Genomic DNA, 20076 nt, shown 5'->3' with positions numbered 1-20076 from the left:
TTCTTTCCACATTAAAAAAATACTCAGGTCCTGCAGGTCCGGCCAAGTTACCGGGCATCTGAGAGGCAGAGGCAGCACGGGGGCCGCCAGGCGAGCGGGGGCCACACGCGCCCTCCAGACGCCGCTCCCTGGTCTGAGCACCTGAAGGCCACTCCAGTCCGGAGCAAGGAGGGGAGCCTGCCCGGGACTTTGCTTTCTGCAAAGAGAAACATGGCAGGAGCCATCCGACTCATGGGGTGCTTAGCCACTATTTTCAACGAAAAGGCTAAGCTTTAGAAACAGGTCGCTCTGGGGAAGCCACAGCAGACACTCGGTGATTCCTGGGGAAACGCGGCATTTCCCAAGAGCACTCTGCCTTGTTACGCGGGCAATGAGAGGCATCGTTTTACTCTCTAGACGGTTCTGGCTCTCAGAAGGGCCTCTCCTACTGAGTCAAAGTCTGCAATTGCTCGTCCTCCCACACTTGGGAAATCCAGCCTCTGCGTGTGAACAGGCCTCACACTGGAAAGTCACCGAAATCCTCCCCGTTTCCCATACTCTAACACAAACAACAACGAATTCATCTGGCTGTCTCGATTCAAAAAAATTTTAATCTAATTACCGCAACTTGGAAAAGGCCATTCTTGATCATTTTATTTCCTCTCCGCGAAGAGCTAAAAGGAAGCCCTGTCTTCTCCAGAACACTGAATGGCCCATGCCTGCCACGTCTGATGACTGCATTTTCAAAGATATTTCTGTGTTAAAATAAACGGGGTCATAAGGATGTGCCAAAGGAAGCTGTTAAGGGATTTATAAGCAGGTGGAAAGAGACTTCATTTTATTCCAAGTAGGAGAAAGCTGGCCAGACCTGGCTCACGTGTCCCTCCTTCTCCAGGAGGACAATGGGGTTACTCGCTGCTTTAGAGCCCTCAGGAGCCTCTCCTAGTGGTGATGAGGGCCCCTTCCCAACGGGCAGACACCTGAACAAATCAAGGTGCCTTCGCCAGGGAGAGGGGGCAGGGGAGCAAAGCGGCCTGGTTGCTACGCAGACTGGAACTCAGCCCAACCGGGGCTACACGCTGCATGGCGGCGGCGGGCAAGGCACCCCAGACACACTGGCCACCAGAGCTTCCCCTGCTGCCCCCAAATGAGCTCTATCCCATGGAGGTCCCAGGCTAGGGGTCCAATTGGCGCTACAGCTGCCGGCCTACACCACAGCCACGGCAACACCAGGTCTGCGAGCCACACCACAGCTCAGGGCAACATCAGATCCTTAACCCATTGAGCGAGGCCAGGGATCGAACCCACATCCTCGTGGGTGCCCGTGGGGTTCGTTAACCACTGAGCCACAAGGGGAACTCCAGCTCCATCCCATCTGGTGGCTTAAAAATCAAGAGCTGTTGGTGCCTAGGAACTTGTACATGCTGTGGGTGTGGCCAGAAAAAAATTAAAATCTAAATAAATGAACTTAAAAAAAAAATCGACAGTTTCTGAAAAGTTATATATTTGGGGGGGGGGCACGCCCAAGGCAGGTGAAAATTCCCGGGTTGGGTGGAACCCACACCACAGCAGTGACAGACAATGCCAGATCCTAAAACCTCTGGGCCGCCACGGAACGCCTACACTTTATAGAAAGGGAAAAAAATATTATTCGTATTTTTAAAAGTCTATCAGGCCACCCTAGCACTAAACCAACCATAGAAACGGCTCAATGGTGACTGCTCGAAAGGACCTTCGTATGATCAAACTGTAGTCTTAAAGAACCTCCAGAATGTAAGATGATAAACGCAAGCCAGATGTTCACCCAAAAAAAAAAAAAAAAAAGAAAACAAGATTGTTTTTACTTCATAGCAACCAAACAGGTCAAGCCATTTCCTCCTGCAGAGAATCCTCAGGGGGCCACAAACTCCACTGGAAGAGCATGTGTCTCATACGCATCTGTCCACAGAAAAAGGAAATTCTGCCGTCCAAAATAAACGGAGAGTATTATATGTTCCCATGAAAGTGAAGGAGAAAACTGCCGTCAGGCTGTGTCGACGTGCTGCCAAACATCTGGATGAAGCCAGAATTTAAAAGATCACTGACTACCTAGACACGAAGAAACCCTTTTCCATCATCATTAAAATGCTCGGTTTTACAGCCAACTGCCGGTTTTATTTATTAATTACAGGAATACGTTGTTCAAAAGAAGAGCTCAGTGATTAAAAATAGCCCTGCTGCAAGTTTAGGACAGGAACTTACTGGCCCTTATTTGAACAGGGCTCCTGGTGACACTGAGTCAGCAAAGAGCAAATCTGCTCTATCCAAGTAAATTACAAAATATTCTTAGCCAACTGAATGGACTCAGGTGAGTGCCTTCTACTATTTAAACCACACTGGAAGACACCGACCCCAAGCAAGTGCTTGCGGAAGGGTCTCCTGTTCTAACACAGTCGAGAATCTCACGTCTATCCCATCGTGCCCATGGGGGAAGGACATGAGCTATAGAAACGTTTTTAAGTTTGATCAACTTCAAAAATCAGGATGGAGAGTCATGTGTTTTCTACTCCCAATTAAAGGTTTTACTATTTTCCCACAAATTCAAAATACTTAATACTTTTTTTTTGGTCTTTTTAGAGCCACACCCACCACATATGGAGGTTCCCAGGCCAGGGGTCTAATGGGAGCTGTAGCCGCCGGCCTACACCCCAGCCACAGCAACTCAGGATCCAAGCCATGTCTGTGACCCACACCACAGCTCACAGCAACACCAGATCCTTAACCCACTGAGCAAGGCTGGGGACCGAACCCTCAACCTCATGGTTCCTAGTCGGATTCGTTAACCACTGTGCCACGACGGAAACTCCTCAAAATACTGAATACATTTTAAGCAGCTTGCAGGATACTTTGGTAAGACCTATTTTTTCCTTTCATTGCACAAGTTTCAATGATCCTGCCTTACAAATGGGTAAACCAGCTTCCTAAAGGATGTGCCAGTAACTTTTTAAAAATACTTTCTCGCTCCCACAGTGACTTAGAGTGTGAAAGTGCAAACGGCGTTGCTCTGCTCATCGGATGACCTGTCGTAGGTCCGCTGTCACGACGGTTCACCTGAGAAACTCCGAGATGCAAAACATCCCGCCCCCCGGCTTGCCCTCCACTCTCACACAGCAAAGCCCCGGCAAGGCCATGGCCCACGCTTCTCCTTCAGCAAGGCAAAATCCCTCCCGGTCACCCCTGAGCCCGCTCCAGTAAGACTGCGCCCCATGTTCCACCAAACTCTTTTTTTAAAGTCACCCAATCCAGCAGACGCCTACCACCCTCGCCCTCAGCACGGCCGACCCTGCCCTCTCCTTAAAGCCCTTCTCCTCCGGCAATTCCACACGACCCGCCAGGTTCCCCAGCTCGGGGTGGACCGGGGAGTCCTCAGTCCTGGCACTTTTCTCCCCTCTCTCAACTCTCTCCCCTAGGGTGTCTCACTCACCCATCCCATGACATCACTTTAAATTTTCCCCAGGAGTTCCCGTCGTGGTGCAGAAACGAACCTGACAAGGAACCATGAGGATGCAGGTTCGATCCCTCGCCTTGCTCAGTGGGCTGAGGATCCGGCGTTGCCATGAGCTGTTGTGTAGGCTGCAGACGCGGCTCAGATCCAGCATTGCTGTGGCTCTGGCGTAGGCCGGCGGCTACAGCTCCGATTCGACCCCTAGCCTGGGAACCTCCACATGCCGTGGGTACAGCCCTCAAAAGACAAAAAAAATTTTAAATAAAAATAAATAAATCTTCCCCGTGTTTATCTCCTAACCAGTCCAGTCTTCCAAGGAGCAGATCACAAAGCTAAACATCTTCCCACCATCGCTACCAAGACCTCTCACAAACAAGGCCAGCTGTAAACAGGAGATTCGGTTTCCAGTCAAAGCCGACCAGCTTGCTGCAGGCCAACCCTTCTGCCAAGAACAACTACAAAAGCTGAGCAAACTCTAAGACACAAGTGTCTGAAGGTATCAAGAGCAGGGAGGACTTAGGAGACCAGGATCCCAGCGAGAAGGTGCGGAGAGGGGAGCCCAACTGCCTGAGCCACTCGCCTCTTTGCAGCAGAACGTGGGAGACCAAGAAGCTAAGCAGAGTCAAGCAGCTGAGAACCTGAGGTCGTCAGAATCGCAGGCAGGGTCAGGGAACCGGGGGGGACAAGACCAAGAGCTCGGGGGCTGCCAACACCTGGTAAAGACACCAGTCTTCCGGCTGGGAACGCTGAAGACCAGTACTCTAGGAGAAAGGAGAAGCAGGAGAGCGGCCCTCAGGATTTTAAAGTGCTGTTTCCTGACCCTAAGGGCCTGCCAGAAGCCTCTCGTAAGGCAGGAAAAGAACCAGAGTCTCTACCATTCTTCATACACGGAGTCTAGAATTTAATTAAAGCTTCACGGGTAATCTAGAATCAATACCGAATGACAGAAACTGAGGGTAAAACAGACAACAGAATATATTCACCAGATGTCCAAGCATGGAAATTATCAGACACAAACTTAACTGTAATCAATATAATAACAAAATTCGGTGACAAGGTGAAAAAAATGTATCAGAAAACCAGGATCTAAAGAAAGAACCAAGAAAACTGGAAAAGGCAATAACTGAAATTAAGAACCCAACAGATACGTTTAAAAGCAGATGAGACAGGCATTCCCGCTGTGGTGCAACAGGCTCAGGAGCATCTTGGGAGCACTGGGACTCAGGTTCAATCCCCAGCCCGGCACAGCGGGTGAAGGATCCAGCATTGCAGCAGCCGTGGCTTAGGTCTCGAATGTAGCTTAGATCTGACTCCTAGCATGAGAACTACACACGCCAGGGGGCAGGGAAGGGATGGACGGAGGGAGGGAAGATGGATATTAGACAGAGACGAAGAAGGGACTAAGGCACTGGAAGACAGGTCAGGAGAAAATACACAGAGTGAAGCATGGAAAGGTGAGAGGGATGAAGAATAGAAAAAAAGTCTAAGAGACACAGGACATGATAAAAAGGTAATCAGTGTCCCTGAGAAGACGACACAGGAAACGCAGCCAAAGTAATAAATGGAGAACGACGAAGATGTCTCCATATCTAATTCAAGAGTAAGACCTTGTCACAGCACCACCAAAAAAAAAGAGCAACCAATCCCATTAACGACACATTCAGCATATAACACAGCTGAAAAACGAAAAGCAAAGAAAAAAATCTTAAAAGCAGCCCAATGGGAGGGGAAACACAGTATCCTCAAAAGAACAACAAAAGCACAACTCATTTCTCAGCCGAAGCAGTGGAAGCCAGAAGGCAAGGATAAGGCGTTTCAACACCCCGCAAGGAATTAACCAGACAGCCTACACTTGGATACCTGAAAAATGTCCTTCAGAAGGGAGGGCAGAATGATGACGTCTTCGACAAAAAACAAATGAATCCTTCCCCCTTTCCTGAAACAGCAGTACCACCCCCCAGAGTCACAGGAGCCAGAAACCTAGGAGTCACTTTGGATCCCTGCAGCTCCTTCACCTTTCACCTCCGAGCTGTCAGTACACCCATCTGATTCTCTAAAATATGCCTAGTAAAGCAAGGCGAATTCAAACAATACACCATTTCTCTGAGCGCTAAGACCAGACCTAGGGAGAAAGCAGTCTGCCGGCCTCTGGGGAAGCAGCAAGCCCACCTGTCACCACACCTGCCATTCTGGAGAGACACCTGAGGAAGGGAGACAGGCCCGAGGAGCTCACCTCTGCACTGGCTCGAATGAGGTGCAACCGACATGACAAGTCCAAGCAGGACCAGGGAAATAAAGTCTTAGGTGGGTGAGAAGAAACAGGGTCTACGTGTAACAAGGGGCGCATAGCCTCAAACAAGCTGCACGGTGCGACACAGTATGATGCCACTTTTATTATTCTTCAGACAAACCAGGAAGAGATCCGTCTATTGCTGTGGGACACACACACACACACACACAAACACGTTAAAGTATGAAAACTACACCGGAGGGCCCACGTCGAGGTCATGACGGCTGCCTTTCGGGAAAAGCAAAAGGGAGGAAGGGCAGAGGACCAGGAACGGCCGGACAGAAGCGACTGCCGCTGCCCTCGGCGGCGTCCAGGCACAAGCCCTGACTGAAGGCTCCGCCACACCACCATCCGGCTCCTGGACGGGCCGGCACGGCCGAGCGCGGTCCTGCTCTCCGACGGCGGCGGCGACAGGCATCCCAAGAGAGGAGACTGAGCAGCTCTGCAGCGGGTGAGGACAGCAAGGCTGGGCTGGGGACCAGCACCCCCGGGCTGGTGGAGGAAGAGTCTGCAGTGAGGGGACACACAAACCTGGGGGAGGAAGCCAACGCCACACGCCGATAGGAAGGGGAGGCACTGGGGGAAGAGCAAGTCAGAGGCCCCGAGGCTGGGGAGCGCTTGGCCGGACCTGGACCTGCAAGGAGGCCGCCGTGGTGACCACGATGACACGGCATGTCCGAAACAGCAGGGGGTGAGGGCAGGGGCAGGGCAGCGTCCAGGCGAGAAGGGTTTTACGTTCTTAATCAAGAAGAAGAGTCTCGCGAGGCCGGGAGGGGCCCACGCGGCTGGAAAAGCGGCAGCCCCCGCCCCACGGCCCAGACGCAGGCAGGGGACCCCGAGGGAGCCCAGGACGGTGCGGACTGCGAGGGAGGAGCGGCACGACCCGTGATCTCAAGGGCTGCTCCAGCTGCAGTGTAGACACAAGGCTGGTGGTGGGGAGGATGTCAGCTGGCTACGGCGAGAGCGGAGGACGTAGGCACCAAAATCCCGGCCTGCCCGACAGCCTCAAGGATGCTGATGCCACCGCAGGCCAGGACCCGGGCATGCACCTGAAACGCGGCAATCCTTTCTCTTTTTAATACCAAAACCGCGTGACGGAACATTCACAGATCGGCTGGGACGTGTGAGTAGAGGGAACACAAGGGTTTGTTCACGGCTTCCTGCACTTCTCCACGTGGTTTTCTATACATCCGTCCTACGCCTTCCCTTCACATTTGTCCTAGTCCCTTTGCTTCTGCCACCCAGGCCACTGCACCCCCTGTAACTCCCACCTGACCCCCCTCCGCCACTGGTCCCCGAGTCTTCTCTGCTCCCCACTCGGAGCCAAGCACCCTCTTCCTCAAAAGCAGGGTGGCCTATGGCTAAGAACATGGCCCCTGAGGCCAGAACTCCTGGTTCAAAGCTCGGCTCCCCCCTTCCTAGCTGTGGAACTTGAACCACGTGACTCGGCTCCCCTGCGCCTCCACCCTCTGCTTCCCCCGGGAACCGGCGCTACTGTTCTGCACCCAACAGGGTTACGGCACAGAGCAAACAGGTTACCATCGGTGAGGCAGGGAGGCCAAAACCGGACTCAGAGAGCACTGTGTAAACACGAGCTGCAATTATTTCAGCATAAATCACACGGCATTCCCCGGGTTAAAACCCTTCGCTGGCTTCATGCACGCACGGAGAAGAAAATGCGAATTCCTTACCTAGGACACTGCCCTGTGCGGCCCAGTTCACTGCCGGCTCGGACCACACAAGGCTGCTCTCGCCCCAGGAGGCGCTCGCTTCCACCGGCCCCCTGCGGTCTCCTGCAGGGTCCTCAACCCCTCAGGTCACACCTCAGAGTTTCTCCTCCAAGAGGCTTCCCCCTGGCTACCTGCTCTGTGTACCCTCTTCTCGCCTGAACCCCCCCACCACCCCACCACCCCTGGTCATTTCCTTTTACGCATCAGCATCATCGGCAATTATACATCTATTTGCATTGTTTACATTTCCATCTCCCATCTAAACAAAAGCTCCAGGAATGCAGGAACTTCATCCGCTCCACTCACCACATTCACCCTCGCACCAAGCACAGGACCTGGCTTTTGGCAGGGACTCTATCAATATTTGCTGAATAAATAAATGTTCTGGCAAAGAAGATGCTCTAAGCACTCCCTACGAGCACCGACCAGGCCACTCTTCAAGCATTCAGAGGAAAGCAGTTAGTTTCCTGTGCAAAGACTGAAAAGGCATTTAATCGCCTGGTACACGTTATAATTGATTTTTTTCATATATAAAAACTCTCCAAAAAGCGAATCACTGTTGCAATATCTGAAACCGACATAACATTGTGAACCAACTAGACTTCAACTCTAAACATGCTATCAAAAAGGGTGTTTTCTTATCAGCATAGCATTTTTCCGTGAAACTGGCTTCCAGTCTGGGGACAGACACACTTTCGAGCATTTCAAAACAAACAGGCTCATAAGGAAGTTTTCCTTGGCACCTCCGTTTCCCATTTGCTCGGTGCCATCACCCTCCCGAACAGGTAACCATTGTTCTTAGTTCCTTGCTCAGCCGGGCCGAGAATGTTCAAGCACAGGAAAGCAGTTTCTCCTTTTTAGCAGAAATGGTAATAAATAATGCACATTTCCCTATACTTGGATTCTGTAACTTAGTCAAGTATTTTGGAAATCCCTGCCAATCCATTTGTCAGGAGCCTTCTCATTCCTTTCCACAACCTCCCGACCTCAATCACCGTGTGGGTATGTACCGCAAGGAACACTCGGGAGAGTCTCCAGCTTTCATGACACACAGTGCAATGAACACCCCCACAGGTGTACAAATATACCTGCAGGTTACATTCCTAGAACTGGTATTGCTAGGTCAAAGGGTGTTCACACTTGTAGCTTTACACACTGCTGCCCAATGCACCTGTATCTACTGGGGTCCACCCCAAGGAACACAAGTCCCTCCAAGGAGCTGGAACAGAGGGAATGTAAAACAAAGAACTGGCTGCACATAGGACAGGAAAGCTGAGACGTCATCAAGGGAAAGAACGGTAAGACAAGGCAGAGAGCAGCACCACGAACAACCCACCACCTCTGGGGCCAAAGGGGGAGAGAGCCCCCAAAGCTCCAGGGCTCGGCCAACGGGCAGGAGCTGGAGCCAGGAGGAGACCAACTGCCAGACACGGCTGCAGAAGGAGAGACCAGAATCCGGTGTCTCCTTTCCTCCTGCCTCCAACCTCCCACCAGCGGCTCCCATTGGCCAAAACCTAGCCCCGAGCCCGAGGCCGGAGCGGGAACCGCCGTCGGCCAGTGTGAGTTCCTGGGCAGGGGAAGGGCAAGCAATGGATCTGAGCCAACAGAACGCAGCCTGGTGCTGCCTCCTTAAGCGTGGTAACTAATTTACACCCCTATGGCCAACAGGTGTCCTAACCTGGCAGGTGAAATGTGGGATCTCAACCTCGTCTGCACCGACACTCATTCTACTGAGCGAGGTGGAGCCCCTTCTCGTGGGAAGCACAGACCTCACACAGCCTGGAGGTCAGGACTGGGGAGGGGCCAACCAGTCAAGTGAGTCTCCTCAGTGGCCACAGATGGTGGCCTCAGGAATCCCATCAGACAGAGCCCCTCACTGAGCATGAAGAGGGCGGCCAGGAGCCAAACTGGCCAGTTACCTTCCAAGCAGAGACCTAAATCAACAGCTATTCTAGAAAAACGGGGACGGCCACAAGCCCCCCCCCCCCAGAGGAATTAAAAATACCTTCACTCCACATTATAAATAACCACGTGGACGTGTGATCCCAGCACCACCCCGGGTTCCTCCTTAGAACCACCTTCCATCATTCCCATCCCCTGCCTCTCTCCTCATCCTGCATTTAAAGAACCAATACGAGCACCCTGGACAAAAACTTCAATGATCCAAACAGCAAGCAGGAGTCGTTTTTAAAGTCGTCGAAATTGACCGACGCATAGGCAAAAAAAAAAAAAAAAAAAAGATCTTTTCAATGTTTCTGCCCCTGGCGTAGCTACTGTTTGCATAAATTATTTACTCTATGCTGTAAACAAGCTGAACCCGACTTCCCCACGTCCGGGCCAAAGTTCTGTACTATACTCTGAAAATACTCGAAAAAGGTGACATCTGCCAAATGACTGGCAACTGAAGCGATTCTCTTTCGAAGGGCTGACCTTTATTTTGAACAACAGGAATTTTAAAGCGTTTTTTAAGAAATCTAAATGGTAGTGAAAATGAATCAGCTGCAAAGAGGATTGGTCACTTCGAAACCTCCATCAAGAGCTAAATAGGAGTTCCCGTGGTGGCGCAGTGGTTAGCGAATCCGACTAGGAACCATGAGGTTGCGGGTTCGGTCCCTGCCCTTGCTCCGTGGGTTAACGATCCGGCGTTGCCGTGAGCTGTGGTGTGGGTCGCAGACGCGGCTCGGATCCCGCGTTGCTGTGGCTCTGGCGTAGGCTGGCAGCTACAGCTCCGATTCGGCCCCTAGCCTGGGAACCTCCATATGTTGCAGGAGTGGCCCAAGAAATGGCAAAAAGACAAAAAAAAAAAAAAAAAAAAGAGCTAAATAGAAGCACATCAAATTTATATCATAATCACTATAGAAGGACTCTTACTTCAAAACTCTACACTTTGCCCTTATCCAAAAACATACTCTAAGAATGCCAAACACATGTAAGGGTCTTTCATCGGGCAAGGAAGAAAGGTTACCATATTAATAAAGATCAATAAACCATATGAATAAAGCATATTAATGAAGCATATTTATTAATAAAGCATATTAATAAAGCTTAATGCTGCAGGGGCATTTTAGTAGACAATCAACAAATATCTGGTCACTGCTGACCGGTCCAGTGAAGTGAATTAAATGATACACACATGAAAAACAATCACACCCCTTTTCCCACTGCAGGGTAAAATTTTTAATAAGTCTTTTTTTTTTTTTCAAAATTTGAAATAGACATCATTCCAGAAACTTGGAAAGTATAGAAAGTGAAAAAAATGAAGCATCCCTAGTAGGAGCAGCTTTTATATTCCTTTAGATCCCAATGTATAAATCTGCTTCGTTTTAAGGGCTGTAAGTATTTCATCCAATAAAGGCCCCATAATTTACCTCACCAGTCTCCGGTTAGGCACTGCGGATTCCAATTTTCTACTAATTTAAACGGCAAATGCCCATCTCCTGTGCATGAGATTTTTTTTCCTTTTGAAATCTCAAGACTGTATTCCCAGAAGAGCTATTAACAGCCCAAAGAACGTCTTCAGACGTTTGCGCCTTAATACTATCCTTTGCTACTGCACTCAAGACCTAACAGTGGCTGGCTTTTTTTCCACCGTCCTTCTACCTGCTCTTACCTTTAAGTTTTCTACATTTCTCAACTCACTGAGTCCAAAACGCCTTGCCAGTGAGTCGCAGAGCCAGCCGGCTCCCTCGACTCCCTTGTCAAACGTTTAAGTACTACAGCTGGTGGGTCTTCGTCTTCTAAAAAGGAGCCACTTCCCTGCCGATGCCCGGGGCCCTGCCCCAACGGTGACAGGCAGGAAGCACCGCAGTCACGGAGAATCCATCCCTTACAGACTCCAGACAGCAGCCTCGCTCGAGGAGGGTGTGTGCACGTGGGCTCCTTCTTGCCACGGAACTTTCCATCATAAACAACACACCCTCGCCGTGCCACAGGGCTACCCCTAGCTTCAACCGCGAGAACTGAACTCCACAAATGCCAGGACCTGGGCCGACGTCCCACCCTCACAGCGCACGCACTGCTTCTTGGGGTACCCACATCCTCCCCCAGAGCGGCCCTTCAATTCTAGAAGGCACCTTGATTAACCACTTCATCCTGAAGCATTCAATACTGCTGATTCTTAAAGGCAGCTGCTCCAGCAGCCTGTAATTAAGATTTCTCTCCCCCCCCCCACAAACACTCCCTTATTACAAGGAGTTCTGATGAGTCCGTCTGTCAGCATAAAGGAGATATTTAGCAAAAGCAGGGAAATCCTTAACTTAGGACGGTCCTGGAAAACAGGGGCATTAACCCTTCGCTTCCCAAGCCAACGACCCACTCCATCCACGGCACCATACAGACACGTTATTCGGTTTTAAAGGCGTAATTCGCAGCATGACACAACAGTAATGTGTACTTCACTCAATAATGGACAACAAACGCCAATCTTCCAGCAAGAGGTAACTGAGCGTCGGAGAGACAGCCTGGTTTTCTGGTCGCACCTCTGAGCTCCTGCAGTGCCCGACTCCGACCCTCGGCTCCTCTTTTTTTTTTTTTGGCTCACTCCATAACGTTTACTTCATTAAATGCGTGAGCTCTAGCTGCCCCCTCCCCACGGAAACGATCCACTGACCACTTCTGCCCTAAAGCCAAAAAACGGTCACGATTTTCAACCCTCTCCCCCGCCCCAGCCGCCCTTCTTGGACCCGGAGGAACCCCAATTCACAACTTTCCACTCCCGGTTTCCCGTGGCTTCTCCCCTTGCCACCACCGGAGACAAGACACCGAGACGGTCATCACGGGCGGTTGGACTCCGGAGGGCGTGGACGCCCTTGGCGACAAGAGGCGGGGAAGGTCGCCCCCAAGGTCCCCCGCCCGGGAAGAGAGACCCCCGAGCCCCGACTCGAGCCTCCGGGCGACCCCAGCCGGAGGGCAGACCCGGGCTCCCCCCGGACCCCGACTCGGGCTCCGCGACGACCCCGTCGGCCCCCGCCTCGGGGCCCCCGGACCCCCGCCTCGGGCCCCGGGGCCCGGCGCGCCGCGGGCCTCGGCGGTCACCAGCCTGCACCGGCGCTGCAGGACCCGGTCTCCCCCGGAGGACTAGACCCCGACCCCGGACCCGCCCTCCCCATTCCCGTCCGGCGTGTCCGCGACCCCCGCCCCAGGCCGCCAGCCGGGCCGACCACACCTCCGACACTCACCGCCGCCGCCCTCGCCGCCGCCGCCGTCTTCGTCCATCTTGAGGCCGCTCCCGCTGCCGGCGAGCCCGGGGCCGGCGGGCGAGGGGCCGCGGGTGCGGAGCGCGCGGACAGCCGGGAGGCTCCAGCAGCGCGCGGGCCGGGTCGCGGCCCGGGCCTCCTCCCGCCGGGCGGGGCGCTCGCCGCTCAGCGCCGCCGTCACGTGGGCCGCAGGCCCCGCCCCTCCCCGGTGGGCGGGGCCCGAGGCCGCGCGGCCCCGCCCGCGGGAACCCGCCCAGACCCCACGGGAACGCGCGCGGCCCCGCCCGGGACCCCGCGCGGCTGAGACGCGACCCTCGTGGGCGACCTGCGTGTGAACCACCCGGCCCCGCCCCGCCCCGACCGCCCCGCCCCCGCCTTCGAGCAGTCTCGGGACTGACGTGGGGTCCGGGGCACCGGAATGCCCACTCTGCAAAACCCAGCGGCGCCGGTGGGAGAGGGTCCTCGCACGTGCACTCAGGAGAAAAGATCGAGAAACGGATTTCAAAGTCAAGCCTTCCCCCTTCGGCTGGAGAAATTTCAGAGTAATTCCAGCCTTTCCGCTTTCTGATGTATAATGGAGGCTCTCCTTCCTGGCGATGAGTGTACTTTAAAATTAACACAGTGTAAAGCTTATAAATAAACGTTATCTTGAGGTCGGACCCGAAGCCCACGCAGGCACACCTGGGACCCACCCTCAGCGGGCTACGTAGGGATTGGCCAGTCTGGCCTCAGATGCGCTGGCACTTTTCGCTCCAGTCTCCCTTGGAAAGCTGCCAGCTGCCCTGGATTTAGGATGCAGAAGGAGCTCTGAATTCAATTTCCCGTGGGCACAGCCAGGGTCCCAAGCACAGGCCTCCTGGGCAGATGGCCTCAGCTTGCCCCTGCTCCAGATCTTCTGTGGCTCTCCTTACCCACACCACAGCCTTTTTTTTTTTTTTTTTTCTTTTTTCTTTGTAGGGCCACACCCGCAGCATATGCAAGTTCCCAGGCTAGGGATCAAATCTGAGCTGTAGCTGCCGGCCTACACCACAGCCACAGCAACACCAGATCTGAGCAGCCTCAGCTCACAGCAATGCAGGATCCCTAACCTACTGAGGGAGGCAGGGGATCTAACCCTCATCCTCACGGCTGAGCAGCAGTGGGAACTCCTCCAACCCACATCTTGCTTCCAGTAACTCCTCTTGAACCACTGAATGTGGCCCCTCCCAAGTTTTTCTGTTCAATTTGCTTGAACTAAATTCCATTAAAGGAAAAGAAACTTGTCATGGAGGAGATAATTCATAGCTAATATAATTTTCCAGCAACTGTTTTATATTTACAAATGGCCCCTTGAGTTGAAGGAACTTTCTGCTGTTATTTATCAAAATGGACAGTTTTGGCTTTTTGGTTCAAGGTCGTTCGATGATGCCAAAGAGTTCGATCACGCAATAATCTCAAGAATTAAGACACCCAGCATTCTGGTGCTTCTCAAGCCTCCTGGCACACTTCTGGGTACAGATAAGATGTTTGGCAGCTTACGTGACAAATAGCAGAAAAAGGGTCCAGGCATCAGAGGACGTAGGTTTGCGTCCCAGCCCACAGACTTGGCTTCCTGATCCTGTTCCTGTCGGCTGGGTTATCTTGGAGATAACATGGTAGATACTGAGAAAAATGACAGCATGCTTTGAACTTGATACCATGACATAGGGAGCTTTGAACTCAACGATCCTATCAATTGTAAATGCTTTTCAATGTCAACTCCTAATTCTTTAGGTTTCTTAGTGTGACCCAAAGGTGCTTCTTGCAAAGCCTGAGTCTGAAAATTGCTTCTCTGATCCCCACCTAAGCTCATTTCTATCGGAATCAAGCATTGCCCAGTTATTTGTAAGCATGCTCTTGTATTATCCCCACAGCTTAGCCATGGCCTCAATTTTGACTGCAAAAAGTGCTGGGAGAATAAAGGCTTAGGGTGTAGGCCTTTATTTCTGCACTCGAATGGGGAAATTGGGAAACTTTAAAACCTTCGGTATGCAAAGGAATTAGTACTTAATTGAAAAAGTAGTTTTGGAAAAGAGCTGCTCGCCAGGATCTCTTAAATCCCACCAAAATAAGAGTTAACAAAACTGCTCACGTACAATTTGCCCCGACACAGAAATATTACGCACCCTAGGAACCCACTAGGATAGACACTCACGAAAAGCCTAGCTTATGTGTGTGTTGCTCAGATAGAGAAAGCTTTATAAGTGAATCTATAAGGAAAACAATTCATGCAGCAGACACCAAGGTAATCGGTATTAAACCCAAAACCTTACTGCCATCATTCCATCAGACAACACATATTTAGGCCCCTGCTGTGTTTCAGGCCCTGTCCCAGATGCTGGGACTATGACGCTGAAAAAGACAGAGTTGGTTCCTGTCCTCAAGGGACTTATGGCCTAGCAGGAACACAGCCATTAAGCAAATAATTACACACATCATTACTTAATTGAAAATCTGCTGTCCTACCCTATATATAGATTTATCTCACAGTGTTGGCTGCTTCCAGCGTATTGGCTTTGCAGCCTGGAAACACCTTCAGACCAAGACCGTAGTCTGGGAGTTCCCGTCGTGGCGCAGTGGTTAACGAATCCGACTAGGAACCAGGAGGTTGCGGGTTCGGTCCCTGCCCTTGCTCAGTGGGTTAACGATCTGGCGTTGCCGTGAGCTGCGGTGTAGGTTGCAGACGCGGCTCGGATCCCGCGTTGCTGTGGCTCTGGCGTGGGCCGGTGGCTACAGCTCCGATTCGACCCCTAACCTGGGAACCTCCATATGCCGCGGGAGTGGCCCTAGAAAAGGCAAAAAGACAAAAAACAAAAAAAACAAAAAAAACAAAGACCGTAGTCTGTACTTATTTTGTCTCCAGGATCCACTGCAGGTCCTGGGCCACTTCAAAGCAGAGAAGAAAGCAGTGGGATTTGGTGTGGCTGCTGGATGAGCAGGGCAATCAAAAGTGGCAGGCATCTTGAAAATATGTTGAAAGCCATTTATCAGCCCTTTGACCATTGCAGAAAGAGTTAAGACATCAAGAATGTGCACATTCCGGAAAGGTCAGGGGACTTCTCCTTTGTACATTCATCTCCATCCTCCAAGTGAAAGTCTATGACATGGGACAGACGTGTCCTCGCCCAGCACTAAGGTCACAATAGCCCAGACCTTGCCAAGGCCGCTTTCTTCGGGCTCAGCCAGAACAAGGCCGCCCACGCCGCCTGCACAGCGCCTCTGCTGCCAGTCACAACAGGCAGCGACGGCAGTGGCCATCAGCAGATGGAAACCTCCGCTAATCCGGGGGCATCTGCTCAGGGGTCTGGCCCAGGGGGAGTGAGGAAGGCGCACACAGTGGCCAGCGCACCGCAGGCTCACAGTCACGAGAGCAAAGCCAGGCTGTCCCAAATCTAATTTCATCTCGGAAAGAAAGCATCTCGTTGGACCCAATCCGCTCTGGTGCGGACGAGCACTTCGCCACGCGGCCCAGGGCTCTGAGCGTCAAGTCACAGCCTCATTAAATTTTCAAAAGCCCGGACATCACATCCTCCGTAGGATCCGGTCTCCCTTTCCGATCGTTCCCTGCCGTCTACCTTCCTTCACCTTGCTCTCGTCCCGCTGGAACCCGCACAACTGACCTCAGTCCTCTGGCCTCCTGTTACCAAGGGCAGCTTAATTCCTTTTGGATTGATTCGCCGGTCGCATTTTTTTGCAGGAACAAAGGCGGTCAGATTTCGCAGTCACGGTAAACTTGGAAAAAAATAACGTGGCCCCCGTTTAGAGCTGTTTGTCTTTGGAAGAAAGGCATTTACACACACATACACACACACACACACACACACGCACGCATGCAAGGCAGCCTGGAAGTTACGAGTTAGCAAATGCACAGTGTCTTCTGTAGTAAGAAAACGCTATGTTATTTTTATCTCGTTCTTCATTTTTATAGTACGACCCTGACCTACTAAAAGCAAAAACAAACCAAAACCCAAAAAAAAAAATTTTTTTTTTTTAATTTCTAAAGATCCTCTTCAGAAGTCAGTCGGAGTCTGCTGGGTGCAGCTTAAAGTCATCCGGAAAACCCATCCTGGGGTGCAGAGTGGACTATGGGACAGGCAATTCAAAAGGAAAAACATGTGAAAATGACAAACATCAGGACACAGGGCATCTGTCTGTGATCCTGGTCCTTTGAATAGAAACTGTGCTCTTAGCCAACAAGGAAGTGACAGAACAACACCCACCATAGCGTGGTGGGTGACCCAGAGAGCCTAACGGTCGTGAGCAAATGCGAGTCTTTCGTCTGGCTCATGGGATGGCGAAAGCCAGCCGTGACTTCTGGTCGCTCGCTGACTTTGCAAAGAGGACCCACGATGCCCAGCAGGCTCACTAGGTCCCAGCCATAATGCATCACAGCATATCACCTCTGCTACCCAGATAACACAGGCTCTAAAGTCAGAGGGAGGAGTTCCCCGGTGGCCTAGGGGTGAAGTATCAGGCGTTGTCATGGCTGTGGGTCAGGTTGCTGCTGTGGTGTAGGTTTGAGCCTTGGCCCCGGAACTTCCACATGCCACAGGTGCAACCCAAAAAAATAAATAAATAAAGATGGCCCAGTCACTTTCAGTTCTTGGCTGTGTGACCTTGGGCAAGTGGCTTCACCTATCTGTGCCCTAGTTTCTGCATCTGAAATGGAACCAACAGCAACTCTGCCCTCATTTTCAAGCCAGACAAGATCCATGTGACAAGACTGGGAGGGAGGCAAAGCGGAATCTTGCCTTCGCCGCTGCCTTCGAGCTGCTGTGTCTTCCTCTAAGTCTGCCTTCTGGAACACACCCTGCCACACTCCATGCCCGCTGCTTGTCAGCTGTCCCACACTTCGTACCTCATCAGGCCTCTAAAGAATTGGGTTCACGCGGGTGCAGTTCCATGAGGGAACCTGGGAACTCCGGGCCCTTCCTCAGTGTTACTTTATTCATTCAACAACCCAGGCCCTGGGGACCCAACAAGCGCCAGCAGTCAGCAATGTTTAATGCTGCCGCGGCAGACCTCAGCATCCAGAGTGATGAAAATAGCCGCTAAGGAGTTCTCGCCGTGGCTCAGCAGTTAATGAACCCAGCTAGCATCCCTCAGGATGTGGGTTCGATCCCTGGCCTCACTCAGCGGGTTAAGGATCTGGCGTTGCGTGAGCTGTGGTGTAGGTTGCAGACACAGCTCAGATCTGGTGTTGCTGTGGCTGTGGCGGCTACAGCTCTGTATCGACTCCTAGCCTGAGAAACTCCATGTGCTGTGGGTGCTGCCCTCGAAGGACAAAAAGACAAAAAAATAAATAAAAAATAAAAAGCCACTAAAACAGAAACCTTCACTACACCCCCTTGTAGCTGATGAGGTGCATTTTCTTAGGGGGAAAAAGAAAGAAGGGAAAGATCTGGTGTGCAGACCCCATTCGAACACTCCTCCTTCAATAATAAATTAATCATACAAGCTTAATTTTTAGCGATCGTTGGTCAATACATTTTTCACATTTAATAAATGTTATTAATATTTATCACTGACATTTCAAATACGTAAACACACTATCGAGGACCCCTATTGATTGCGATAAACATGCAAGAGACTGTATCTCTTCCAATGACGTTGCCCAGTGAAACAGTATTAAATCTTACTTCCCCTCCTTTGAAAACATACAGGGCAGGAGTTCCTGCTCTGGTGCAATGGGTTAAGGATCAGGTGTTGCCGCAGCTGTGATGTAGGTCACAGCTGCAGCTCAGATTTGATCCCTGGCCCAGGAACTTCCACATGCCATGGGAGTAGCGCCCCCCCAAAAAAAAACCCCACAAGAAAACATACAAAGCAGGTTCTGAACATTCTGATCATCTTTGTTGTTAAAAATAATGTAGCTTAGGAGCTCCCTGGTGGCCTAGTGGGTTAAGGATCTGGCATTGTCACTTTTGTGGCTCAGGTTGGATCCCTGGCCCAGAAACTTCTGCATGCCAAAAATTTTTTAAATAATAATAATAATGTAGCTTAGATAGACTTTTGATTCCAGAAAAATGGAGTGGACATACTTTTTCCTATTTTCCTGCTAAGTACCATTAAAAATCCATGAACATTATATATGAACCAAATGCAAGAAGACTCTGAAAATGAAGACAGAGGATGAGGGACCTCGGGAACCCAGGAACAACATGGCATGAGTTCCCTGAGTTTCCTTTTTGCCTCAGAGATCCCAGATTTGATGCTGGAGAAGCCAGAAACCCAGATACACTACCTGGTGCAGACACAGAAAGAAAAGCTACCACAAAAGCCTCCTGTCTCTGGCCAAAGGATCAGGAAAGGTGCAGCCTAGCAAGACAGAAAACTTTTTTTTTTTTTTTTTTTTTTTTTTAGTGCTGCACCTTCAGCATAGGAATGTTCCCAGGCTAGGGGTCAAATTGGAGCTACAGCTGCTGGCCTACCCTACAGCCCAGCAACACCAGATCTGAGCTGCATCTGCGACATATACCACAGATTGCACAATGCTGGATCCTTTAACACACTGAGTGAGACCAGGGATCGAACCCACAACCTCATGGATACTAGGTGGGTTTGTTTCTGCTGAGCCACAACAGGAACGCCAAGACAGAAAACTTTTAGACAGTAAGGATCTCCTCCACTCCATCCAGCCCCACCTCCACCAGAATCAGCAAAAGGCTGAGTGAGGAGCCTAGTTCTCCACCCTCCTCTGGCTGAAAGGAGGTGTCCTTTCAGCCAGAGGATGGTATTGGACAAGGTCCAGTGGGGAACCTGGGTTTTCATGCCAGCCAGGCAGGAAGGAGGCTCTCCTGCACCCCCACAGGAGTGGCATCAGAGAAGGTGTGGGACCACTCTTTGCAGTGATAAAGAACCCCAGCCCCTCCACCAAGGCAGTATCAGCAGAGGCCTAGGAGGAGCCTGAGCTTCCATGTCCACTCAGCAGCAACAAAGCAGCCTTCCCCCCAACCCAGGATGTCCGTAGCGGCCAAGTGGAGAACTTGAACTTCCACCCACACCTGGTCGTAAGGAGGAGGAAATCCCCCTTCCTTTGCTGGAGGTGTCAGTGGGGGCAGACATAATAAGAATATTAATCTAAGACCAGAGTCTCATGACAATACCAAAAAAATCCAGAAAACAGTTGAAAATTACGCATCACACCAAGAACCAGGAAAATGCAAGTTGGATGAGAAAAAACAATGGAGAGGTGCCAATACCAAGATGATAAAGATATCAGAATACTGTAAGATTTTGAAGCAGGAGTTCCCATCGTGGCACAGTGGAAACAAATCCAACTAGGAACCATGAGGTTGCAGGTTTGATCCCTGGCCTCGCTCAGTGGGTTAAGAATCCAGCATTTCCATGAACTGTGGTGTAGGTTGCAGACAAGGCTTG

The 20076-nt window shown here is 51.3% G+C and overlaps 2 protein-coding genes across 5 annotated transcripts in view; both read right to left on the bottom strand.

Moving 5' to 3' along the window:
- CYTH3 (cytohesin 3) overlaps positions 1–12845 on the bottom strand; it is a 101691-nt gene extending 88846 nt beyond the window's left edge. For 3 of the 4 annotated variants that reach the window (XR_014840066.1, XM_085016552.1, XM_021086079.2), the window contains exon 1: positions 12661–12845. Coding sequence is in view for 1 of the 4 variants with exons in the window: in XM_021086079.2 (XP_020941738.1) it covers positions 12661–12697 (37 nt within the window). In the remaining 3 variants the exon portion in view is untranslated. Of the gene's footprint in view, positions 1–3503; positions 3592–12660 lie in introns of those variants that run through there. The other variant, XR_014840064.1, reaches the window with a different exon arrangement.
- Positions 1–20076, bottom strand: part of EIF2AK1 (eukaryotic translation initiation factor 2 alpha kinase 1) — a 293498-nt gene that overhangs the window by 196130 nt on the left and 77292 nt on the right. The gene's annotated exons all lie outside the window — the stretch shown is intronic.

The sequence above is a fragment of the Sus scrofa genome, chromosome 3 (genome assembly GCF_054392235.1).
Source record: "Sus scrofa isolate SSC_HxYL_T2T_F1_AM1 chromosome 3, Sscrofa_HxYL_maternal_Yorkshire_Landrace_v2.0, whole genome shotgun sequence".
Taxonomy (NCBI): domain Eukaryota; kingdom Metazoa; phylum Chordata; class Mammalia; order Artiodactyla; family Suidae; genus Sus; species Sus scrofa.
Note: the sequence above shows the minus strand (reverse complement) of the source record. Positions and strands in the feature narration are given on the sequence as shown.